This window comes from Balaenoptera musculus, chromosome 10, assembly GCF_009873245.2.
Source record: "Balaenoptera musculus isolate JJ_BM4_2016_0621 chromosome 10, mBalMus1.pri.v3, whole genome shotgun sequence".
Classification (NCBI taxonomy): Eukaryota; Metazoa; Chordata; class Mammalia; order Artiodactyla; family Balaenopteridae; genus Balaenoptera; species Balaenoptera musculus.
In genome coordinates this window covers 23,415,066-23,442,569 of record NC_045794.1, presented here as the reverse complement: position 1 = coordinate 23,442,569, position 27,504 = coordinate 23,415,066, and the positions used below count along the sequence as shown (strand labels likewise).

The 27,504-nt window shown below is 36.4% G+C and overlaps 1 protein-coding gene across 2 annotated transcripts in view; it reads right to left on the bottom strand.

Annotated features, from left to right (window-relative positions):
* The window catches only part of MRPS35 (mitochondrial ribosomal protein S35), a 49,598-nt gene extending 25,800 nt beyond the window's left edge, over positions 1-23,798 (bottom strand). Inside the window, exons 1-5 of one of the 2 annotated variants that reach the window (XM_036864836.1) lie at positions 23,636-23,798; positions 19,981-20,027; positions 18,680-18,847; positions 16,534-16,594; positions 8,556-8,695 (exon numbers count right to left, since the gene is read on the bottom strand). In XM_036864836.1, the coding sequence (XP_036720731.1) occupies positions 8,556-8,695; positions 16,534-16,594; positions 18,680-18,847; positions 19,981-20,027; positions 23,636-23,747 (528 nt within the window). In that variant the 5' untranslated portion in view covers positions 23,748-23,798. The remainder of the gene's footprint in view (positions 1-8,555; positions 8,696-16,533; positions 16,595-18,679; positions 18,848-19,980; positions 20,028-23,635) is intronic. The other variant, XM_036864837.1, reaches the window with a different exon arrangement.
* Between the last annotated feature and the right edge of the window lie 3,706 nt (positions 23,799-27,504).

Genomic DNA, 27,504 nt, shown 5'->3' with positions numbered 1-27,504 from the left:
GACAACCATAGCATAAGAGCTTATTTATTTTCCCACTAGACTGCAAACCCTCAAGAGTAAGAACAATAACTGTCTTGTTCCTGGCAATGACCTAGCACCTAAAAAGCATGCAACATATATTGGCTGAATGAATACATAAATTTAAAAAAGGGAGGATATGTTGTTTCTTTCTTAAGCACAGTGAATTTTTTTTATTTGGATAGAAAAAATAGGAAATAAAAAAATAAATATAAATGCACTCCAAGAATATTAGTAAGAACACTGACTATTAAATATCAATCCCACAGAATGGTCATATGTTGTAGGCAATGTGAAATTACCACAGTCCCCTGAAAAGAATTTATGTCAACAACCAGGTTATTAGCTTGATGGATAAAATAAGCAGTTTTATGATGACTCTGATTGTTAGCAATATGGAGAATTACCTATAAGAAAATCATAAAACGTACCTACATTATGATTATAATTATGAAAATGTATGTATATCTGCATGCATACAGATACAGTACAGAGAAAGAAATAGATTTTACATTCAGATACTGAGCAGGTAGTGATTTTCCCTTTTAAAACTCCTTCAATAAAATCATGATGTTTAACAATACATTTAAAAATTTACCATTTAAAAAATTTGTGTTCTAGTTTTTTATGTAAGAAGCAGTCAAAAACATGTGGCAGCAATGCTGATCATTACTGTGACGACTGTTTTAAAACTCATTGTTCACATTAATATTTTAATGGTCAAAAATTATATAGTCTTATGCCAGAAGCTCATAAATATTGCAGAAACAGCTGTGCAGTGCACTCACGCCACCTGCTAGCACTCAAAGGCACTGCAAAATTGCAGTCTTTAACCTGGACTAGTATTCTTACGTTGAAGTTGAGTGACATTTATTTGTCCTTAGACTTTTCTTTTTCCAAGTTACTGTATTTTGAAGAGTCAACACTGTACTATTAACATTATCCCCAAAACAATGTTCACATTTCAAATCATAGTTATAGGTTTATCTTCAAATGTCTCATTTAAAAGAACTATATAAATTGAAAAATGTCTAAATGTGTAAAATATTTTCTTCATTTACAAGAATATGCAGTTAATTAAAGAACTATGGTATTACACATAAGACAAGAATTGGGCTTGATGTCTAGATTTGCTACCTATCAGATGAGTGACCTTAAACAAATCATGTGATCTTCCTGTCTGTTTCCTCATTTATAAAACAGAAAGGATTCACAGAATTTTTGTCAGGAATAAAAGAGATTAAATAGAAGAAAGCACTTTTTTTTTCATATTTTCTCATCTTTTATTTTTTTATTTTATTTTATTTTTAACATCTTTACTGGAGTATAATTGCTTTACAATGGCATGTTAGTTTCTGCTTTATAACAAAGTGAATCAGCTATACATATACATATATCCCCATATCTCCTCCCTCTTGCGTCTCCCTCCCACCCTCCCTATCCCACCCCTCTTAAAATCCTATACAAATATGTTATTTTTAATTCTGAACTACTTTTATGACTATCAAAAAAATATGATACCAACTTTCCTTCTCTAAATTTAAAAATTTGAGTATCTCTGAATATTATTTTATAATATTTGATTACCTTCACAGTACTGCATAAACTCATGCTGGACTACACATGGTTTATTTAGTCTTACTGTTTTACCTACTTTTACCCTTGAACCACATGACACCAGTCTGGACACCACCCCTGAGCCTCAACCGTCAGCAGGTAGAGTGAAAAGAGTCCAGAAGGGCCAACAGGAGTCAGGCAGAAGGGATAAAAGGGATCGAGGAAGGTATGGCATGGTGGCATTAGACAAAAAGGAGACAAGCGGGGATGGCAGCATGATATAGTAAGTGGTAACTGGTGGCATACTTCAAATAAAAAGTGAGATTATTTTTATATGAAACAAAATAAGCAAATTTAGAACAGGTAAGGACTTTATATGTCTATTCTAGTACTGAAGACAAAGGCCCACAAAAATTAAGACCAAAAACATGAATTAGAATCTAGGATTCCTGGGAATCCCCTGGTGGTCCAGTGGTTAGGACTCGGCGCTTTCACTGCCTTGGGCCTGGGTTCAATCCCTGGTCGGGAACTAAGATCCCGCAAGCCGCGCAGCACAGCCAAAAAAAAAAAAAAAAATCTAGGTTTTCTAACTCTGAGTTCAGAGATTTTTTTTTTGTCATAAAACAGAGCTCAACTGTCGTTTGTTGTTGTTACCATTATTATTAAAAAGAGGTAACATTTATTAGGTTCTTAACAATGTATCAGGTATTATTATTTTATAATAGAGACACTCTATTAACCTGTGGAATGATATCAGCAAAGTAGAATTTTAAGTTCTTTTTCTGTTTTCCTTTTGTTGATCTATATTTTATGAAATGTATACAGTAAATCTGTATTATCTTTTGTGATTTTAAAATATTTTCAATGTCTCTAAATACATAAATATATTGCTATGATATTTAAACTGTCCTATGGAATTGAAAAAAACACTGGAAAGCTTCATAAATTCATTTCATGAAGATGGTACAACCCTGATACCAAAACCCAAAGAAAGAAAATTACAAATCAATTATGGCTATATCACTGAAAATATTTCTAAAGGTTCAAGTTTGTCTATTTGTTAGCATATAATGCAAAGATGGTTGCAGAGATTTTCCACGTATTTTTGCAGCACACTTGGAATGTTCCAATTTAAAATACAGATTACGTGGAGTAAGAAAATGAACTTTTTGTACTGGAAGGCCCCTCAGAAAGCTGGGCAGTCATCCTCCAGGATAGGTGAATCAGAAGTACATTAGTCAGGGCTCCCTGGAGAAATGGCTGATTCTGGGAATGGTACAAGGAATATATAAAATGAGCTAGGAGCATTCTGTGGTGCCAAAAAATAAGGAAGTGTTTAAAAAACAAATGATGGGGCATGACAAAGGAGCAGAGGGGCCAGCTGAAAGAGTGCCCAACTGCCAAAGACGAAACAATTTGAGCAACAAAATAAAGTATTATTGGACCATAATCCAAAGGATAAAGTAAAAATCCATGAATCCACACTGATACAAGTAAGTGACTGAGTAAATAAATGAATGGAGGAGAATAGACAAATACCCCACATAGAAGAATTCCAAATAATCTATATTTCTCCCTCGAGGCGATGGAGCATAACTTCCGTAAGTGTGGGCTGTGCACAGTGACTTCCTTCTAAAGAGTACACTATGGAAAGGAAGAAAAAAAAGAGTAATTTTATAGTGGAGAAAACTGGCCAACACTACCTCAGCCAGGTGATCTAAGCTGCATCATCAGTGATAAGTCACGTGAGGAGCCTATACCCTTGCTATGGCACTTAACTTCTGAGGTTTTCCTCCCCAAAACACCTAACAATCTAACCATGAGAAAAACATCAAACAAATCGAAACTGAAGGACATTCCACAAAATACATAACTGGTACTTCTCGAAACTGTCAAAGTCATCGAAAACAAGGAAATTCTGAGAAACAATCACAGCCAAGAAAAGCCTAAAGAGACACGATGACTAAATGTAATGTGGTACCCTGGATGGGATTCTGAACAAAAAAAAGGACATTAGGTAAAAACTAAGGATCTGAATAAAGTATAAACTTTAATTAATAATGTATCAATATTGATTCATTCATTAGTTATAATGTACCACAGTACCATAAGATGTTAACAACAGGAGAAATTTGGTGTGAATATGGCAAACTCTGTACTATCCTTGAAGCTTCTCTGTAAATCTAAAACTATTTTAAAAGTGAAAGTTTAATTTAAAAAAAGGTTCATCGGGTAAAACTGCCCATAACTGCTGTGTGAAAAAAGACACGTGATGTGCATCAAGACTCCTTTAACAAAGGTTTCCAATACTAACTTAGGAGTTAGTTACTAGGGCACATGTGCAATGGCATGTGGCATGTTCCTGGTAAGTGAGAGGAGGGATTTGAAATTTCTCCAAAGCAACATGAGATTAGGACAAATAATCCTAAATAGAACATTATCACAGCAAATCAGTCAGTGGTAAAGTAAAAGAATAATGTACCATAAACTGATCAGGGCTCAGAAATGGTTCAGTAATTGAAAATCAATTAATATAATTCATTACTTTAAAAATTCAAAGGAGATCCTTTCAAAAATGCTAGTAAACTAGGAACAGGATACATCATTAACACAGTTGGGATTATTATCTCTAAACTGAAATCCAATCTCAGAGGCTAAATACTAGAGGCATACCCATTAAAGTAGAGAACAGCACAAGGGACTACATAAACATTTTAGAAACTCTAACGCTAAAGACAAAAAGAAAAAACAAGCTATAGATATTTAAAAAGGAGAACTAAAACTACCATTAATTATCATTTATTTCTTGAGAAATCACCCAAAGAATCAACCGAAAAGTCCTAGCATCCCAATTTTGGTCTCCAAACACCAATGTTCACTAAAAGGTATCAGAGCTCCTGGAGAAATAGCTAATTCCAGGTCTGGGATAAGGAATATTCTATATAGTAAGCCTAGTCCATCTTGTGCCAGAAGGCAAGGAAATTTTCCAATGCTAATGGGCTTGTAATAAAAGGACATAGGAATCAGTTTAGAAGAGATCCTACTGGCCAAAGTTAGGGCGTAACTTTGAACATCAAAAAGAATATGATTTTACTTGATCAAAATTTGCTGAATATACCCATCTACACATTACCTGTTCAAGGGAAAAGCAAAAAATGACAACCCATAACCTCACAATGGAAAGATCGGGTTGTCAGCCTCTTAACCAAGTGATCAATCTCAGCATACTAAGAATGAGGCAACCAGACTTTACGTGCCCTCTCATATAATGCAATATAAAATACATAGCAACATCTGTCAAGTATTCTTGTCAAAATAGTTTACTGTAATCTAATCAGTCCTTTAAATCTAACTTCCACTTTACAGGAAATACAGGAGATAGAGACATAAGGTAAATGACACCAGGATGCATGGAGACAAATTCAGAAGGTAGGAAGCGCTGCAGGATAAAATTTCTGTCTCTTTACCATGTCTGTGTCATGATGGGGGTTGCAGCTTGGGGGAGCGGGAAGAGGAGTGGTGAGGTCCTTTGCTGTTCTAGATTTTAAAAGACCTAAGTGACATTATAAGCAAATGTAACAGTGCTTGACTGGATCCTGGTTTAAACAAAAAAGCTATTTAAACATTTTGGTGAGACAACTGGGGAAATCTGAGCATGGAGTACACATTTTAGATGATATTAAAAAATTACTGAAAATTTTATTAGCTGTATTAATTATATTGGAATTATATAGGAAAATTTCATTAATTTTTAGAGATAACACACTAACGTATTTTAGTATGAAAAGTCAGATATTAGTAATTTTAAAGTAAACACTTAAACCAAAAACACACAAATAAGCACACAAGAGTGTGTATGTGTATAAGTGTATCAAGCACTCAATATTTTAAATTTGTCAAAATATTAATTACTATTGATATAACAATGTGCCACGTGTATGGTATTTATTATACTACTCTCTCTACTCTATACATCTGGAATTTTTGATAAGAAAGGTTAAAAAACACAATTTGGTAAAGTAGCCAAGTAAAAAATTTAAAAATAACTATACCATTTTTGACAAGGGTGTCAAAACAATTCAATGGGGGGAAAATAGTCTTTTCAACAAATAGTGCTGCGACAGATGAATATCCACGTGCAAAATAAAGTTGGTTCCCTACCTTACACCATATATAAAAATTAACTGAAAATGAATCACAAACCTAAATGTAAGAGACAAAACTCTCAGAAGAAAACATAGGAATAAATCTTCATGACCTAGCATTAGACAACGGTTTCTTACATATGGCACCAAAAGCACAAGAAACAAAGAAAAAAACTGCAAAAATCTGACTTCATCAAAATTAAAATTTTTGTGCTTAAAAGAACACCATCAAGAAAGTGAGATGAGGGCTTCCCTGGTGGCGCAGTGGTTGAGAGTCCGCCTGCCAGTGCAGGGGACACGGGTTCGAGCCCTGGTCTGGGAGGATCCCACATGCTGTGGAGCAACTAGGCCCATGAGCCACAACTACTGAGCCTGCGCGTCTGGAGCCTGTGCTCCACAACAAGAGGCCGCCATAGTGAGAGGCCCACGCACCGCGATGAAGAGTGGCCCTTGCTTGCCACAACTAGAGAAAGCCCTCGCACAGAAACGAAGACCCAACACAGCCAAAAATAAAAACAAATAAATATATAAATAAAATGGTGAAGTGAAGCTAGATTTAAAAAAAAAAAAAAAAAGTGAGATGACAATGCATGGAATGGGAGAAAATATTTGCAAGTCATATATCTGATAAGCAACTGGTATGAAGAATAAATAAAAAACACAACTGAAAAACAAAAAGTCAAATTACTCAAAAGATGGGCAAAGAATTTAAAGACATTTCCCCAAAGAAGATATACAAATGGTCAATAAGCACATGAAAAATTGCTCAGCATCATTAGTCATTAGGGAAATGTAAAGCAAAACCACAATGAGATACTTCACACCCATCAGAATGGTGAAAACTATAAAGACTGACAACAATCATTAGGAAGGATGTGGAGAAATTGAAACCCTCAGACACTGTTTATGAAATAGTGCAGTCACTTTGTAAAACAGCTTGGTAGTTCCTCAAAATGTTACACATGGAGTTACCATACGACCCAACAATTCCACTTCTAGGTATATAGCCAACAGAACTAAAAAGCTATGTCCACACAAAAACCTGTGCACAAAGGTTCACAGCAGCATTATTCATAACAGCCAAAAAGTGGAAACAACTCAGATGTCTACTGACTGAAAAGGATAAAGGATAAAGGATAAATAAAACACAGTATATCCATAAAAAGAAACATTATTTGGCAATAAAAAAAAATGAAGGGGCTTCCCTGGTGGCGCAGTGGTTGAGAATCTGCCTGCCAATGCAGGGGACACGGGTTCGAGCCCTGGTCTGGGAGGATCCCACATGCCGCGGAGCAACTAGGCCCGTGAGCCACAATTACTGAGCCTGCGCGTCTGGAGTCTGTGCTCTGCAACAAGAAAGGCCGCGATAGTGAGAGGCCCGCGCACCGCGATGAAGAGTGGTCCCCGCTTGCCACAACTGGAGAAAGCCCTCGCACAGAAACGAAGACCCAACACAGCCATAAATAAATAAATTAACAAAATAAATAAACCCAAAGTTAAAAAAAAAAAAAAAAAAAAAATGAAGAACTGATACATGCTATAACAGATGAAACTCTGAAAGCACTAAGCAAAAGTATACATATTGTATGATTCATTTATAGGAAATATCAATAGGCAAATCCACAGAGAAAGAAAGAAAGAAAGTAGATTAGTTGTTGACAGGAGCTACAGGGGTAGTGAAGAGCAGGGTAGAATGGGGATTGACTGATAATGGGTATGGGATTTCTTTTTATGGTGATGAAAATTTCTGGAGTCAGGTAGTGGTGATAGTTGCACAACTCTGTAATATACTAAAAACCACTGAGTTATAAACTTCAAAAGGATGAATTCTACAGTATGTGAATTATATCTCAATAAAGCTGTTATTAAAAAGAAAAAAAGAAGTATATAAGAAATCAATATACCATCAAAATGCACAAAGGAGCAAAAAAAAAAAAAAGCACTTTACAAAGGAATACATTCTCACCTTCATTTGAATTCAAAAGCATACATATTTTAAATATAAGATATATTTTACCTATCAAGCTGATAGGTAATAATAATATCTAGGCTGGTGAGAGTACAGGAAAACACGCTTTCTCACAATCTGCTGGTGTTGTATTTGTTACATTGCCTGCAGGAATTTTATAATATATAATCAAAAACCTTTCACAATATATATCAAAAATCTTCAAAAGATCTATATCCTTTGACCTAACTTCTCATTTTAGTAAGTCATCCTAGGAACATAATCAGGAATATATACAAATACTAATCTCAAGAATATTCGTTATATTTTTCTAATAAAGAAAACTGTTAGAAAGCCTAAATGTCCCATGATACGGGTAATTTAAATAAATTATGGTAGATCTATGCAATAGAATTATTTGTTTGTCTCTCCCACTTCAGTCTCAGAAAAGGACTATGTCTGAATTGATCAGTGTTGCATCCCTAGCCTCAAACATTGTCCTGGCACATTAACAGACCCTCATTTACACACTATTCATTAAATAGTGTTTAATTAACACTATTAACAGTAAACAGTGTTTAATAATATTGAAAATTTTAAATTCACATTGTTAAACAAAATTTGAGCAGACAACTAATCAAATATAGTATCATCCCATTAATATACACAAAGGCTGACTATATATATATACTAAAATGAGCTCCTGTAGTCAACAGTGGTTATTTGAGTGGTGGAATTACAGGCAATTTTATTTTATACTTTAAAAAACTTTTATATTCTCCAAATTTCTATGATAAATATGTATCAGTTTTATAATCACACATACAAAATACTATTATAAAATAATATGTTCCAATAATTCTTATTTTTTTAAAATTAACTCTTACCCTTAATGTCACTACTCGTGCTTTGGGGTTTCGAATAGATGGTCCCGCTGATACATAAGCAGCTGTGTCAATTTCAATTGGAAAGTGCTTCCTGCATTTCTCATCACTGTCTAATGCAGCTGGCCACTCGGTGCAAAAATCTGAGAATTAAAAAAAATTATCTCATTTACAGTTTCGTAAGTAAATTCTCCTTATAATGTATGCTACCCAACAAAATCAAATTATTGAGGGAGATCACCTTTCAAGATACATGAAATGAAACATGAAATGAAAGAACAGATTCTCTTCTGCACTTACATATACATCATCATCCTGCATGCGTCCCTTTTCTTCCTAAGTGAATCCTAATTAGGGAATTTAATTAAGGGAATGATTTGGATAGTTCAGGTTTGGTGGGGAGCAGTTAAAACGGAGCTATGACTTGATGGAAGTTTATTATAGCTTTGCACATATCTGTTATGAGACAGTTTATTTCCTCGCCAACTAAAACCAAGCAGTTCATAGTGCCCTGAGAATTATTGTTTTTGAAAAGGCAACAAATAATATTAATTCACACCCAAATGAAGGTTACTAAAAATCAGCTGAAGGGAAGTGAAAGAAGCTCTGAAAAAACTCTAAGAGGGAATTTCCTGGAGGTCCAGTGGTTAGGACTCGGCGTTTTCCCTGCTGTGGCCTGGGTTCAATCCCTGGTCAGGGAACTAAGATCCAGCAAGCCTCGCGGCACAGCCACAAAAAATAAAGAAGCTCTACTGAGATGTGGTCAACCTTCTTTCAGAAACTGAGTTCAATAGGGCCTCTAACTATAACAGGTACAAAAGCCTCGGTCACCTTTAAAGGATACTTCCAGTAATTCATGTTTCTTCGATGTGACTTCTGAGCCACTGGGGCTCAAGGGAAAAAGGAACAGACTTGTCCTCACCTTCAGGCAAGACAGCGAGCCTAGAGAGGAGTGGGTCTGGCTCTGAGACCTGGGCTACAACCGCAAGTTCCAAGCACTGAGAACACTGCTCACAGCACAGACGTGTAAACTCAGGCCTCAAATGAAAAACAAATCTTTAAAGGACAAGAGAGAACTCCCAGCCTCCCGCAGCTATCAGTACTACTAGTATTGAGGGACTTCATAGGTGGGCAGCTGATTTTATTTTGCCCTATTCCTATCAAGTTAGCGTGGTACAGGGCTCTCAGCTGGGGATGAAAACTTCTGGCGTTATCAAGTTCCCCTCAATAGAAACCTCATTTCCTAAATAGCCTCATTCTAAGAAAAAGTAATCGGTTTCTTAGGTCAAACACATTAGACCCCATGGATCCGTGCTTTCTCCAATAACATTTTCCCTCAGCTAACAACTTTCTTATAATAAGCACTATATTTAGCTCCCATTTAGGCTTTAATATCAGTCAGCAAAATGTCACTCTGGATTACAGAGACTTCCCAAGATCTGGGACTAAATATACGTTAGCAAATTAAGTATAGCTCACACCATTCCCTAAAAACTGTGTTTAAGAGATCAATACTCACACACTTTGAGGGGAAAGAAATATCTTTGCCATTAAGAACATTTTGACATTTAAATAAAATGAACAGAGCAAAATTACTGAGGTTAAATTTCATTCCCATTATGAACTAATTCCAGTTTCCTGTACTGTAAGATGCAACACTGCCAGGCACTTTATAAGACAGACTAGTTTGGGGAATTTTATGAGTTACTGGATTTGTACCGACTTTTTTTTTTTTTTTTAAACTTTGGGTAAGTCATTTCAATCACCAGATGATAATTACAGCAGCTTTTAAATTAAATTACCTGATTATATGTTCAAGAAAACACAGCCAACTGAAAAGTACATAATAGACCCCTATTAGCCTTTTATTCATCTGATAGGTAGAGCAACAGACTAGAGTTCAGAAGACCTTTGTTTTTACTTAACTTCTGCCACGATTATTAAAGTTTTGGTAAATTACCTAACTCTCCTGTGCTTCAAATTTTCCATTTGCAAGTTAGATACAAAATTTGAACTGACCTACTTGAAAGAAAACTGAGAAGAAATATTTGAAAAGCCTCTGAGTTATTTGGAAGATACAAACTAAATCTAGAAGTTGGCAAAAGTGTAATTAAGGAAAGATTAAAACATCCACTTAAATACTGTAAAATATAATGCTACTCTTCTAAATATGTTGTATGAAAGCCTTTCATTTGAAAATTATTAAGTATTTTAGAACTACCTCATTACAATGACCAGTTTCTAAATTATAAATGCACATTTAAAAATATTGTTTAAAAAGGAAAAAAACTGAATTTATCACAGGGTAATGCATTTGTTAACTGGCTTTACAAAGGATCAAAAAGTGATACATGATTTGTGTCATATGGGGCACAAATGTGCAACGGTGATCTGTGTCAGTCTAATACAGGCTAATATCAACAAATACAGAAACATACAAAGGGACAGAATGCATCCTAATGTCCCAAAACAAAAGACCACATAAATGAATGAAAATAGCAAGAGATTTTTCTTCCCTCATTTCAAGAGTTAGGTTATTATTCCTACTTTTTAGCCCTCCTTTTAAAACCTCTTTATTTTCTTTTCTTCCTCATAATTTTCAATGGAAGGCCCTCCCAGAAGCTCAAAATTCATCATAATCATGTTCACTAACTTATTTCTCCTTTTAGCATAATCAGGCTACCTGTGAAGTTTCTAGGTTTCATTTTCTTTCCTGAAAAGCCTTAACAAGTATACTGAGCATGTATACATCACCTTTAAATCAGCATAAATTTAAGACTTCAAAGGTACTAACTCTTGCACTGAACTACATAATCAATAAGTAATAGCTACAAACCTAAAACAACTCAAATTTGCTTACCTATATATAGTCCAATACAACTAGAACAGAAATTGAATTGGAATATTGTATATATTATGAACCATGAACAAAAAGTGCTCTTTGCCTTTACCTCCATATATGTGGAAAGAAGAAAGATGGTCGTACAGGTGAGTAAAATCTCTATACAACTAGCAATCAACAGATATTGTTGAAATTTAATAAGTCTAGAAATGGAGGTATAATCATATTCAGGTGATTAGTTCCATTTTATATATATCAAACTATACATATAATTTACAAGTATATATACTATGTATAGAGTATATATAACATATATTCTTTATGTATGTTTAAAGAATATATAAAATTATACACACACACACACACACACAAATAATAAGACCTAACTAATGATGAAAAGAGAACACGTCTGGAATGAGGGGCCAGGGAGGGAAAGGAGAAGCAAGAGACTATTACTTTTCACCATCAGCTCTTGTACTATTTAATTTTACCATAGGTATATATCACTTCTAATTTCTTTAAAATTTTGAACAATTTCTTCAAGATAACCCTTTTCTGCAAAGTATCCCATTACTGGCCCCACTGACTATTCAGCTACTCAGCATCCTTCTACACTATCTTCAGTTTGGACCATATTGATTTGCATCTGTTAACACTCTACAATATTTTCTTCAGCCTTTTTATGTATATGCTTTCTATAATTCAACAATAAGTCCCTATCCTACCTGAGCCAGGATTATGGTTTCTGATCCCCAGAACTTATTCAGCAGATAACTGCAAGTTTGTACTCTTTGAAGATCTCCCTTTTCCCTCCACTCCTCAGTCCCTGGTAACCACCACCCTACCCTATTTCTATGACCTCAGATTTTTCAGATTTCAAATATAAGTGATAATTATACAGTATTTGTCATGCTGTCTGACATATTCCACTTAGCATAATGCCCTCAAGGTCCATCCACATCATCACAAATGGCAGGATGTCCTTCTTTCTTGTGACTGAATAATATTCCATTGTTCGTGCATGCATGTGTGTGCGTGTGCGTGTGCGTGTATACACCACATCATCTTTATCCATTCATCCATCCACCGATGAACACTTAGGTTGTTTCCATATCTTGACTGTTGTGAATAATGTTGCAGTGAACATGGGAGTTGAGATATCTCTTCAATATTCTGTCTTCATTTCCTTTGGATACATACCAAGAAGTGGGATTGCTGGATCATACAGCAGTTCTAGTTTTAATTTTTTGAGGACCCTTCATACTGTTCTCCACAGTGGCTGCAACAATTTGCATTCCTACCAACAGTGCACGAGGGTCCCCTTTTCTCCACGTCCCCATCAACACTTGTTATCTCATCTTCCTGATGACAGTCATTTTAACAGGTACTGTGGTTTTGATTTTTTTTTTTTTTTTTTGATTTTGATTTCCCTGATGATTAGTGAAGTTGAGAATCTTTTCATGTACTCACTGGCCATTTGTATGTCTTCTTTGGAAAAATGTCTATTTGATTCTTCTGCCCATTTTAAAATCAGATTGCTTTTTTACTATTCAGTTATATGAGTTCTTTATGTATTTTGGATATTAACCCTTATCAGATATATGATTTGCAAATATTTTCTGCCATTCCACAGATTGTCTTTTCATTTCACTGATGGTTTCCTTTGCTGTGCAGAAGCTTTTTAGTTTGAGGTAGTTCCACTTGCTACCTATTTTTGCTTCTGTTGCCTTTGCTTTAGGTGTCAAATTCCAAAAAATCATTGCCAAGATGAATGTCAAGAAGCTTACACCCAATGTTTTCCTCTAGGAGTTTTATGATCTCAGGTCTTATGTTCAAGTTTTTAATTCACGTCAAGTTGATTTTTGTGTATAGTGTTAAAAATGTGGTCCAGTTTCATTCTTCTACATGTGTCTGTCCAGTTTTCCCAACATTTATTGAAGAAACTATACTTTCCTGCTTAAATATTTTTGGCTCTTTTGTCATAAATTAATTAACCAAATATACATGAGTTTATTTTGCAGCTCTCTGTTCTGTTCCACTGATCTATGTGTCTGTTTCATGACAATAACATACTGTTTTGATTACTACTATCGCTTTGTAATATAGTTTGAAATCAGGATGTGTGATGCCTCCAGCTTTGTTCTTCTTTCTCAATACTGCTTTGGCTATTTGAGGTCTTTTGTGGTTCTGTACAAATCTTAGGAGTTTGTTCCATTTCTGTGAAAAACACCATTGGAATTGTGACAGGGATTACACTGAATCTGTAGATTGCTTTGGGTTTTATGGACATTTTAACAATATTAATTCTTCCAATCCATATCTTACACTTATTTGTGTCTTCTTCAATTTCTTTCATCAATATTTTACAGTTTTCAGTGTACAGATCTTTCACCCCCTTGGTTAAAAGTATACTCTTATTTTGCGTTCATGTATTTTGTTTTTATTTTATTTCTTCCAGTTTTACTGAGATATAATTGGCACACAGCACTATATAAGTTTAAGGTGTACAGCATCATGATCTGACTTGCATAAACCATGAAATGATGATCACAAGGAAGTCAGTGAACATCCATCATCTCATACAGATACAAAATTAAACAAATAGAAAAAAAATTTGTTTTCCTTTTTATAAGTACTCTTAGGATTTATTCTCTTAACAACTTTCATACAGAATATATAGCAGTATTAATTATATTTATTATGTTGTACCTTATATCCCTAGTATTTAGTTACCTTATAACTGGAAGTCTGTACCTTTTGACTGCCTTCATTCAATTCCCCCTCCCCTGACCCAGTATTTTATTCTTTTTGATGCTATTGTAAATAAAAGTATTTTCTTAATTTCTCTTTTAAGAAAAAGAGAAATTTAATTTACAAATTTAAAATTAAATTACATTAAAATTTAAAATTAAATTACATTTAAATTTTAAATTAAATTACAAATTTAAAAAATCTCTCTTTCTGAACTCCCGTGTTCACCGCAGAAAATGCAACTGATTTTTGATACCGACTTTGTATCCTGCAACCTTACTGAATTTGTTTATTAATTTTAATAGTTTTTTGGGAGCCTTTCAGATTTTCTATGTATAAGATAATGTCCTCAGCAAGTAAAGACAATTTTACTTCTTCCTTTCCAATGTGAACGCCTTTTATTTCTTTTTCTTGCCTAACTGCTCTGGCTAGAACTTCCAGTACTATGTTGAATAAAAGTGGTGACAGTGGGAATCCCTGTCTTGTCCTGATCTTAGAGGAAAAGCCTTTAGCTTTTCATTGTTGTAATATGATATGAGTAGTGGACTTGTTATACGTGGCCTTTATTATGTTGAAGTTTGCTCCCCCTATACCCACTGTGTTGAGAGTTTTCTCATGAAAGGATGCTAAATTCTATCAAATGCTTTTTCTGCATCTACTGAGATGATCGTATGATTTTCATCCTTCATTTTGTTAATGTGGTGTATCACGTTGATTTACTTGCAGGTGTAGGACCACCTTGCATCTCTGGAATAAATCCTTCTTGATCATGGTGTATGATCCTTTTAATGTACTGTTGAATTTGGTTTGCTAGTATTTTGTTGAGGATTTTTGATCTATGCTCATCAGGGATATTGGCCTGTAATTTGTCCTTGTCTGGTTTTGGTATCAGGGTAATGCTAGATTTATAAAATGAGTGTGGGTGTTCCCTCCTCTTCTACTGTTTAGAAGAGTTTGAGAACGATTGGTAATTCTTTAAATGTTTAGTAGAATTCACCAGTGAATTAGGAGTTTGGGATTAATATATACACACGAATATATATAAAATAGATAACCAACAAGGACCTACTGTATAGCACAGGGTCCTATACTCAATATTTTGTAATAACCTATAAGGGAAAAGAATCTGAAAAAGAATATGTATATATTTACATATAAATGTATAACTGAATCACTTTGCTATACACCTGAAACTAACAAAACACTGTATATCAACGATTCAATTTAAAAAAAAAAACAAGAATTCACCAGTGAAGCCATCTGGTCCTGGACTTTTCTTGGTGGGAGGTTTTTGATTCAATCTCCTGACTAGTAACTGGTCTGTTCAGATTTTCTATTTCTTCATGATTCAGTCTTGGTACATTATATGTTTCTAGAAATGTATCCATTTCTTCTAGGTTGCCCAATTTGTTGGCATAAAAATGTTCACAGTAGTCTCTTAGATCCTTTGTACCAATATTTCTGTGATAACAGTTGTAATGTCTCCTATTTCATTTCTAATTTTGAGGCCTCTCTTTTTCTTGATGAGTCTAGTTAAAGGTTTGTCTACGTTGTTTACCTTTTCAAAAAACAATCCCTCAGTTTCACTGATCTTTTCTACTGTCCTTTTAGTCTCAATTTATTTCCACTCCAACCATTATTTCCTTCCTTCTAACTTTGGGCTAAGTTTGTTCTTCTTTTTCTAGTTTCTTGGGATCTAAAGTTAGGTGGTTTATTTAACATTCTTCTTGATTCTTAATGCAGGCATTTATTGCTATAAACTTTCCTCTTGGAACTGCTTTGGGGATATCCCATATCTTAAGATATCTTTTTGATTTCTCTTTGACTGCTTCTTTGAATCAATATGCGTTTAGGGGCATGCTATTTAATCTCCACATATTTGTTAATCTTCTAGTTTTCTTCTTGTAATAGATTTCTAGTTTCATATCATTGTGGTTGGAAAAAATGCTTGATATGATTTCAATCTTTTTAAGTTTATTACGACTTATTTTGTGGCCTAACGTATGATCTATCCTGAAAAATGTTTCATGTGTACCTGAGAAGAATGTGTATACTACTGCTGTTGGATGGAATGTTCTGTAAATGTCTGTTAAATTCACTTGATCTAACATGTAAGTCTAAATCCAATGTTTCCTTACTGACTTTCTGTCTGGATGATCTACCCATTGTTGAAAGTGGAGTACTGAAGCTCCCTACTATTACTGTATTGCTCTCTATTTCTTCCTTGAATTCTGTAAATATTTTCTGTATTTTAAGTGCTCCTACTTTGGGCACACAAATATTTACAAATATTATATCCTCTTGATAAACTGACCCCTTTATCATTAGAAATGAGATTCCTGTGAAACTAATAAAATATTAAGTTCATATTACAAAACAACCACATACCTTTAAGAGCTTCACAGTGCTTTTTAATTGCTACAGGAGTCAAATGCAGAAAATTGGGAATCTAAAACAGAGAATTTTAAAGGATAAATTAGCTAAGTGTCTTTGTGTGTGTGTGTGTGTGTGTGTGTGTGTGTGTTTGGGGGGCCATGCCGTGCGGCTTGCAGAATCTTAGTTCCCCAACCAGGGATTGAACCGGGGCCCCAGCAGTGAAAGCGCCGAGTCCTAACCACTGGACAGCCAGGGAATTCCTGCCTAAGTGTCTTAAAAACAAGAAACAGACAATTTTCTCATAAAACGAAATCATAAGGCCCACAAACCTTGTAATAAATAAAATCTGGGGTTTTTTTAAGCAATACTGATTCCATGTCACAGGTGTTGTAAATTCAAGAAATGAATTTCCTAAAATAAAGATTCAGTACCAAGTATCTTATGAGAATGATGGTGGAGAAGAAACATTATTTTTATAGTATTATTCTTGCGACGAATCTACAGGAGTATATATTTCCCTTATAAAACTGAAAGCACTTTAGGACACAGACCATTGTTTAATAATCCTAATTCCCCTGGAATACATATCACTGAGATACATTTTCTACTTTATACTCAACAGACATTTTATGAATTGAATGGATGAATAAATGAAGCGAGCAGATCTTAAATGAAGTTGGGAATATCTTTATGATACACCGAGAGGTTCTCTAAACATTTATAGGGCCAATGGAAATTTAGGTAAGGTCAAAGATTTGATTCCATCAAATAAATAATGAACATTTCCTAGTATATTTCTTACATAATGTTAAGCATCTAAAGAGAAAATTTAAAGAAACTCACTTGGAAAGAAACTGAACAAACAGAAAGTTACTCTAAACATTATGTCTGGAATCTTATGTGCTAATCAGAAAATGATTATTTTAATCAAGAGAAAACAGGCAACAAATATTGGGATTATGAGGTGGGTGACTTCATTTTCTATACTTTTATTTTACTTATTTATTTATTCTATACTTTTATTTTTGAAACATGATTCAAAATCATAAAAGGAAAAAAATAATAGCTAATGCTTACACAGCATTTATATTGGCACTGCTCTATGAACACTGTACATATTACCTCAGTTTACAAGCTTATTCAATGGCACTTACTAGGAACAGATCTTATCATCGGACTAAGCATTAAGGTGATTCTTAAAAGGGATGGCATGCATTAAATGTTTGGATTTGTATGTTTATTAAAATTCCATTCACAACCATCATTACAAATATATTGCTATTCTCGCTCACCAAGTGATATTTTCCAAAGACCTTTTCTTTAAACTAAGTTCAATTCCTCTCTTCATTTGAAGAAAAGATTAGTTTTATAGGTGTTTGTTTTCTTGTATCTTGAAATGTTCCCATTTCTAAATTTCATCTGCCTATCTCCAGCAGCAAACAAACCCCTCTTCATATTACGATCTCATTTTTTACCAGCAACTTTTAGCCAATTTTTGTTTTACACAAAGACTCTCATTTAGCAGAAAATACAATTCCTTGATAATTTCATTGTATGCAAAAGGAAACCATCTAAGATATGCATTCCCAGGCTACGCATATTTGTATTTTCTTTAAGAAGTCTGTTTTTCAGAAATCATTATAAACGCTATCAACTCATTACAGATGCTATCAACTGAAGCATTTAACATGACCAATTTTTCTTCAAGAAATAAAGAAGTTTAAGGACTATAACAATAATACTAAATAATTTTCTGTAGAAGTTTTTTTTTTTTTTTTTTTTCTGTAGAAGTTTTAAATCTCTTTTTCAAAAGTAAAAACTTCACCTCCCAGTTCTCAAACTCAAATTAGGTTATTTCACTTTTCTTAGTTCTGCTTGAAAGACACAATATAGAAAAGATACAATAGAAATGAAAAAGCCAAAAGGAAGCCATAGGACCAATCAATTACATTCTTAAATGCCTAGGGTTCTTTGAGCCTTCTTTGCCGAGGATAACCAAAACATAATATCCATTATTACCTGGAAAAAGATTGAATTAAAATACAGTAAGCTGCTATGCACCGGACCTTGAAGTGTTGGGGGAGAGGGTAGGTGTCAGAGGGAGATCAGCATTTATTTAGATATAAGTTTTAGTCAATGAACCAGCAACTTATCTTACCTTTAAAAGTTCCAGATTTCCCTCCTTAGCCATGGGCACCCCTCTTTTTACTGGATAACCCATTCGAACAGGAAGAGGTACTGCTGAGGGTTTAAATGGTGCTGCAACAGGGTAAACACTAGGCCAGTCCTGGTCAACAGCCATTTTCTCTGTCCTAGGAGGTAATGCCTGAGGAATGTAAAATAGTTTAATATTTTAAATATAAACATATTCTTTAATTTTAAAGCAAAAAAGCTGCAATTAAGAGAAACATAAGAGGACTTACAACCTACATAAAATCTGACCTCCCACAGCTAATGCCGCTGAAATGAAAAAACACTAAACGTACCTAAGTATCTCTGGCACGGTTTCCTTAAACCCAGTAGCAAGGATCCCCTTTAACAGCAGATTTCCTTCGCAAGAAAATTTCTCTATCTTATTTATTTACATAGACTTTTAGCAAACTTTCTACATATTGGTTATGAAGGGGTAAGTAATGATATATTTTGAATAATTTTTAAAACTTTGATGAAAGTCAGTACATGAGGTGACAATGAGACAAACTTGGAAATAAAGGAAATAAGAAAAAGGAACATAAAGAATAAGAACTCAGAAATAAATAAATTAGGATTAAACTAAATGAATAGATACATAATGAGAAATAATATGTTTCCTAGGCCCAGAGAATAACTACATGATATTTTAGTCAATCACATTAACATATTTATTTTTTAAACTGTATCTGATAGACAGGGATGGCCAGCATTCCCTTTAAACCCAAAACGAAGGTTTGAAGAGGCAAAACTAGGCAACACCCATCTAAGTAATATACATGCAGTACATGTCCTGGAAGCAGTTAATATTCCTGTGAAAATGACTACTCTATACGATTATAATTGGTGCCATTTAACTTCCAACTAACGTGCCTTTGTTCTGACTCCATGCTTCCTAGGTGACCGTATAATTTGGATTCCTCCATAGAGATGCCTACAGGGTGAGACCAAACTGGTTAGATTAACACATACATCCCAGGCTGCATGACTGTTCAAGGCATCATCAAAAATAATTCTTTATTCTGGTTTATACACCTATTTCCTGGGACTATGTGAGTGAGTCCACCTCTCAAAGATGATCCATTCTCAGGGAACTGACAAAAAACAGTGGAAGACTAGAGCCAGGGCTGTGGTAGTCACCCAGCCAACAGCCCCTTGAGAAGAAGCCTTCTCGTGCAGCGCCCTTCTGCCTCATAATGAGTATCTGCCTCACTTTAGAATTTCAGAAACCAGTAAGACAGCCTATACTAGAGTACATTAGCTGCTTACCTTTCTTCTCAGCGGCCTTTCATATCTGGATGTTCTTTCTGTTGTAGCTAAAAGACAACACAACAGTTACAGAGAATTTTATAACACAGAGCTGTTCAACACTGTTCATGATCCCACAATTCTCACATAATTAAAGTATTCAGTAATATAAAAATGAAACAATAATCCATTTTCTGTAAGTTCAGGGACTAAATCATTTTAATGAAAATGAAAATTCAGAAATAGGTAAGAAAATCCAAGAGTTACTTGAATATAAAATATATTGTGATTGACGATATGGTGAACTCATCAACTAGAGCAATATTTTCAGTAACTTTTAAGGTTCATCATCAAATAAGCTTACTTTCCCAAGATAAAATATCTAATTAGAAATAAGTATTTTGCATCTTTAAAAGTAACTGGCTTGAAATATTCTAATATATACTTGCTCATATTTGGAATTATTCTGTTCTTTACAAACACACAGACACAAAACAACTTTCAGTTTTCCTTTTCTACTGTTTATTAGCACTGCCAATGCTACAATAATACCAATAGTAACAAAAATCACAGCTATTCCTAATAAATCACATAACTGTACAAGGGGGTAAATTACTTACATACAGTATCTACCTTTTAAAATATTAACTTATGTCTCTCTAAATTAATGTTTTGCTATACTAAAATAATATATAATAACTGTATTTATTCAGCACTTTCACATGTCCAGACGCTGTGCTAAATGCTTTTCATTATCTCATTTAATCTTATTCTTCACAATAACTGTAAGTACTATTATTATCCTTATTTAGAGGTCTTTTAGCCAAGAAAACTAAAGACCAAGTAGTTAGGGTGATGACAGCATAGCACAAAAGACCTCACATTCTGAACCACTATCTCTAGCTTCACAAGGCCCCATAACTACACTGAACTTCCAGTACCAGGTCCCTGAGTTTTTCTCTGAACTTTCTGTTCTGTCTGTCTACAATGTGCCTCCCTTTCATCTGCCTGCCTTCTGTCCCCTACTCCCTCTCCACTTCACCTCTTCATCTGACAAATTCTTATTCATCCCTCAATAGTAATTCATTGATTCATTCAAAAATTGTTTGAGTGATATTGTGTACCAGCAACTCAAAAGGCAGCAAAGAACAACAGAAACACAGTCCTTGTTCTCACTGAATGCAGTCTGTCAAATAAGATAACTATTTAGCAAGTAATTTCAATAAACGGCTATAAATATTAATGACGCATACAGCAGGGGACCCAACCTAGTCAATTAGTTGGGGAAAATATCCCTGAAGAAGTGGACTTCAAGCGAAAACCTTAAAAGATGAGCAGGAAGTAGCCATGGGAACAGGCAAGTAGAAAAAGTGCTCTAGAGTGAGAGAGAAGACGGAAAATCAAAGTAAACGAGCTCAACGTGGCTGAAATTTAAGAGTAGGGCAGGGCTTCCCTGGTGGCGCAGTGGTTGAGAATCTGCCTGCCAATGCAGGGGACACGGGTTCGAGCCCTGGTCCGGGAAGATCCCACATGCCGCGGAGCAACTGGGCCTGTGAGCCACAACTACTGAGCCTGCGCGTCTGGAGCCTGTGCTCCGCAACAAGAGAGGCCGCGACGGTGAGAGGCTCGCGCACCGTGATGAAGAGTGGCCCCCGCTTGCCGCAACTAGAGAAAGCCCTCGCACAGAAATGAAGATCCAACACAGCCAAAAAAATAAAATAAAATAAATAAATAATTTTAAAAAAAGAGTAGGGCATAAGGAGCGCTAAGGAAAGTGGTATTTAATAGGTCAGAGATATATTTAATAGGCGTCTCAACTAAAACACATCATAGGCAGAGCTCTTGATTTCCTTCTTCCAGTCTTCCCAGGCCCTCTAAATGGTATCACCATTCATCCAAGTTCTCAGGATAAAAATCTAACATGCTTCCTTGAGACTTTTCCTCAAGCTCCATATCAAATCCGTCAGTAAGTCCTGTTAGCAGTACTTTCAGACTATATACCAAATCCAACCACACCAGCTCCACTATTACTTCAATCCAAGTCACTATCATCTCATTTGGAGTACTACATCAGCTCCCAACTGGTCTCCTGGCTTCCACTCTTACCCCTGGCTCTCCACACAGCAGCCAGTGATCTTTAAAAAGTATAAATCATATTATATCACTCCCTGTTCCAAACCTACCAATGTGATCCCAAACTCATAACAAAATCCAAGCCAAATGCCCATAAGCCTTTACCAGATGAGGTCATTACGTATTTTTCTGATATCTTATACTTCCACTCTTCTCTTTACTCACTTAGCTCCAGCCACGCTGGCCTTCTTTCTGTTCCTTGGTCACACCCCTAAGCTTGTTCTCACTTTTGAGCTTTTGCACTTGCAATTCCCTATGCCAACAATGCTCTTCCCGCAGATCTGCTCAAATGTCACTCCCCCAGGAGTTCTTTCCTGACTACCCTATCTTATCTTATCCTACAGCCACTATTCACCCAATCCATCATTCTCAAGACCCTGCTTTATTTTTCTTCATAGCACCTAACATGTACTGACACTGTTTCCCTGTTTATGATCTGATTTCCCCCCAAGAATGTAAACTTCATGAGATGAAGGGCCCTGCTGTATCCCAGTATCTAGAACACCACCTAGCACACAGTAGGAGTTAAGTATTTGTAGAATGAATAGATGAATGAAAGATTAAAAAGAAAGAGTGTTAAGACTAGAAAGAGCTACTATGCATTAAGGAATTTACCATTTATCTCAAAGCAATGAAAAACCATTTGTAGATTTTGAACACGGGAGTGGCAAGTTAAGATTTACTTTTTGCACACCTCACTCTGGCTGTTGTGAGAATTCAAGGTAGGAGAACAAGAGCAGAGAGACCAGTGAAGAAACTATCGTAGAAGTGAGAGATAGTGGCCTAAACTGGACAGTTAGTAGTATGAACATTAGACATATTACAGAAAATATCACCAGGATAGGACCTGGTGAATGACTGGACGCGACCCCTCGACTGAGCTTTTCCTAACTCTTGCGGGCTGCTCCTCGGTGCCCCCCGCCCCCTTACTGTATTCACGCTTCTATCACAGCACCTCACACTGCACAGCACTTCTACTAGTCTATGCACAACTAGACTTTTCCACTAGATTCCTCCAGGGCAAGAACGGTATCGGGCATCCCTAAAATCTCTCTTGAACGAAGGTCACCTCAATAATGCCTACTGAATGAAGGTCAACCCCATTTGGTGGCATAGCTAGCCCTGGAATTCAGAGCCGTAGTTTATTCTAGGACACCTGTACGCTTCTCTTAAATTTCGGAAAAATCCGTGGTTCAACACTGCCCAACAAACACTACAAGCACCAGCAACCAGAGAGAGACCTGTGCCGGTGGCCCTAGGAGGGAGCACCTGAAAGCGCAGGTCACGCAGAAGGGAGGGAGAAAGCTCGCGGCGCCCAAAGACCCGGAAACAGAAATTGGCTGCCAAGAACCAGGCGACACTCCGCACAGAGGGCAGACCCACATCCGCGGCTTTCCTACTAGGCGGGCCAGCGACAGACCGGCAGAGGACGTACCGGCCTCCCTGGGGTGGCTCTGGCTCCGCCACCGCGGCGGCCATCATGGGCCTGTATTCCACCCTCTCACCTCCCCCAAAGCCCGGAAGCGACGGGGCAGACACTCACACGGGCTTGGTCTCGGAGAGCGAGTGGCCGGAGACACAGAGGTGGAAAAGGCTCGAAGGGTTCTGGCCCGCGGCTGCAGGACCAGGCATGCATGGAGCCGGGCGGCCGCCATGGCTGCGAAGACGGCAAGCGGGAGGGGACAAGTGCGCTACCGGGTCAAGGGGCGGGTCTGAGGCCCTATTGCGCAGGCTCGCCGCGTCTTGCCCCGCCCCTAGGAGGGAGAAACAGGAAACACGTGGGCCTGCGAATTCAGAGCCCTAGTGAAATGTGCAAGAAAATACCCTCCGCATAGAAAACGTAATGAAAAGAAAGTAAAAAGATTTAAAAAAACAAACAAACAAAAAACAAAAATGAAGCAGGGCTTCCCTGGTGGCGCAGTGGTTGAGAGTCTGCCTGCCGATGCAGGGGACACGGGTTCGAGCCCTGGTCTGGGAAGATCCCACACGCCGCGGAGCAACTGGGCCCGTGAGCCACAACTACTGAGCCTGCGCGTCTGGAGCCTGTGCTCCGCAACGAGAGGCCGCGACAGTGAGAGGCCCGCGCACCGCGATGAAGGGTGCCCCCCGCTCTCCGCACCTGGAGAAAGCCCTCGCACAGAAACGAAGACCCAACACAGCCAAAATAAATAAATAAATAAATAAATTTTTTAAAAAATCGAAGCAGTCAGTCCAAAGACAATTGTAAATAAGGACCATAGGGATGGGGGAAATGTGGCTTACAGAGGGCAGGTGAGGGCAGAACCTCAGATGGCTCAAGAGTCAGGTAGTCTACCCTAAGCCCCTTCTTCGCAATTGCTGCTTTTCTGCACTTTCTTGAATTAAAGGAAGTCTTCAGCTAGTGCAAGTGATATGCTTTGAGGAGAGAGGCAGTATCCGATAGTAATAAAAGGATGGCCTCTTGAACCAGACTAGTACTTGAGTTTAAAACTTGACTTCACCATCTTTTTTTTTTTAACATCTTTATTGGAGTATAATTGCTTTACAACGGTGTGTTTGTTTCTGCTTTATAACAAAGTGAATCAGTTATACATGTACATATGTTCCCATATCTCTTCCCTCTTGCGTCTCCCTCCCTCCCACCCTCCCTATCCCACCCCTCTAGGTGGTCACAAACCACCGAGCTGATCTCCCTGGACTTCACCATCTTTAGGATGTGTGGTCCTAATCAATCAAACGTCTGGGTACAATACTAGCATACACTGAGCACCCTGTGCGCATAGGCGGTAACCGCTATCAATGATTTGGTTAGCTTGTTTGTAGATCAGGTTAGAATTACAAAAAGGCAGAACTCATCGGGACCTAGAAAATAATGGTTATCCTTTAATGAGCGCTCTTATTTTCTACCATAGGATGGATTAACATACAACTCTTAATAAAATCATCCTCTCTTCTTTTCAATCGGTATGTATAATACTCAAAGTACAAAAGTATGATAACAAGAACAACTGGGAACAAACACAACTGTCTCTTGGTAAGCATACCAAGTAGAGCAGAGGTGTGCAGGTGTCCCAGGGTATTCTACCTGTGAACATCCAGTGTACCATGGGCATCAATCAGTATGTGGCATGATAAGGACAAATATTTGTAATAATCACCATCCTCATCTTTTCTGACCTCTTATTATCCCATTATTGCTTCAGAGCAGAAGTATGGTGTATTAGGTGTGTATTTGTTTGCTAGGGCTGCTGTAACAAAGTACCAGAAACCGGGTAACTTAAAACAACAGAAGTTTATTCTCTCACAGCTCTAGAAGCTAGAAGTCCAAAATCCAGGTGTTGGCAAGGGATGGTTCATTCTGGATGTTTTGAGGGAGAATCTGTTTATGCCTCTCTCCTGGTTACTGATGGTTGCTGGCAGTTTTTGGCTTTCTTTGGCTTGTAGACACATCACTCCAATCTCTACCTCTATCTTCACATGGTATTATCCCCTGTCCTCCATTTTTAAGATTAAAAACATGGCCTTTAAATCAGATGGATGAGGGATTTGAATCCAGGCTCTGTTTCTTTGTGATCTTGGGCAAGTCCACCTAACCTCTCTGAACTTCAGTTTCAGAGAAAATGGGAACAATATTATCCTCTTGAGGACCACAGTGATTAGGTGAGTAATGTTTCAGAAGGCATAATATAAAGGTGGCCATTGGAATTAAGCTCAGGGTCAATGCAGCAGCCTCTTTTTCTCTCAATTTTGTATAATTTTAGTAGGATAAAGTACAAGGCCTATCCCATAGAAATTTAGGGACAAATGAGTATGAATCCTTATAGAATTAGTTCATACCCAGAGACTTCTCAATTTCTGAGCAAGATGTTAAGAGACTTAGTTCCTCATTCAAACTGCTTATGCTTTCGTTTTACTCTCTCCCTAAGACTAAAGTAGATCGATATGACTGGAATTAGAGCCAGAAAAATACTTATTGTTTTCCCTGATATCAAGTACTATGAAGTTCATTCTATATTGAAAGTTAAAAACTCACCTGTAATGCTATCAACGGGCAATAATGCTATCTGTTTCATGCAGTGTATAGAGTAAAGCATGTACTGTCATGTACATAGGAGTTAGTAAGAATAACATAATTTTTCAATTAGAAAAGATCTTAGAGGTGCAATCACTCAAACATGATAGAAATCTTTTCTTTAGCCTTAGTGACCAAATAACCCAACATACTGTAGAAGCTAGGCTGGTTTCATGGGCTTGTGACTTATACTTAGAGGAGCCCTGTGCTTGGCTTAATGCTCTGCTGTCCCTGTCTTGAAATTTTTAACAGTTTTTAAACAAAGGGCTCCATATTTTCAGTTTGCACTGGGCCCCACAAATTATGTAGTCAGTTCCGTGTAGATCAATTTTAAATATTAAGATTTTTAATAATTGGTTTTTACTGTATTTGAAAACTGCATTAATCCAATGACTTTGTCAGAGAGCTATTTTTAATCAAAACTAACTTTATAAAAAGTGAGTGAACCAAACTTCCAGTTATAAGATAAATAAGTACTAATGATGTAATGTACAGCATGATGACTATAGTTAACACTGCTGGATGGTATATTTGAAAGTTGCTAAAAGAGTAGCTCCTAAAGGTTCTCATCACATGGAAAATTTTTTTTCTTTTTTTTTGCATCTATATGAGATGATGGATGTTAACTAAACTTATTGTGGTTATCAGTTCATAATATATATAAGTCAAATCATTATGCTGTATAAACTAATACAGTGCTGCATGTCAATTATATCTCAATAAAACTGGAAAACACTAACTCGAAAATAAATAAATATGCACTTACAAAAAAAAGTGAGTGAACAAAGTATGTCTATTACAAGCATGGTAAATTGACAATATGCAAATATCCAGGTATGCAACTCAAATATCCATCAAAACAGTATAGATTAAATACATTATGGTGTATACATACAACAGAGCATACTACTTAGACACTTACATCTTAATCCCACATAGCATACTACTTAGACACTTACATCTTAATCCCAGTGGAACATTAGAATTATCAATACATTAGGAGGTTAAAAAAAACTGTCTAGGCCTCTCTCTGAGATGCTAGTCAGTTGGTCTAGGTGTGTTTGCAAACTTGGTGGGTTTTTTTGCTTTTGTTTTAAGTTTCCCAAGTCAATCTAATATGCAGGCAGGACTGAGAACCACTGATGTCAGCCTTAAAAAGGATGAAGTGGATATAAATGTATTAGCATGGAAATTTATCCACAATATATAGTTTTTTAAAATGCAGGTTACAAGACACTTGTAGATATAATTCCATTTGTGTAAAATACTTTCAATATGCACTACACATTCCTGAAGGGTAAACAGTAAACTGGTATGGGGGTGTTGGTGAGACTCCTGAAGACTTAACTTTCTATACTTCT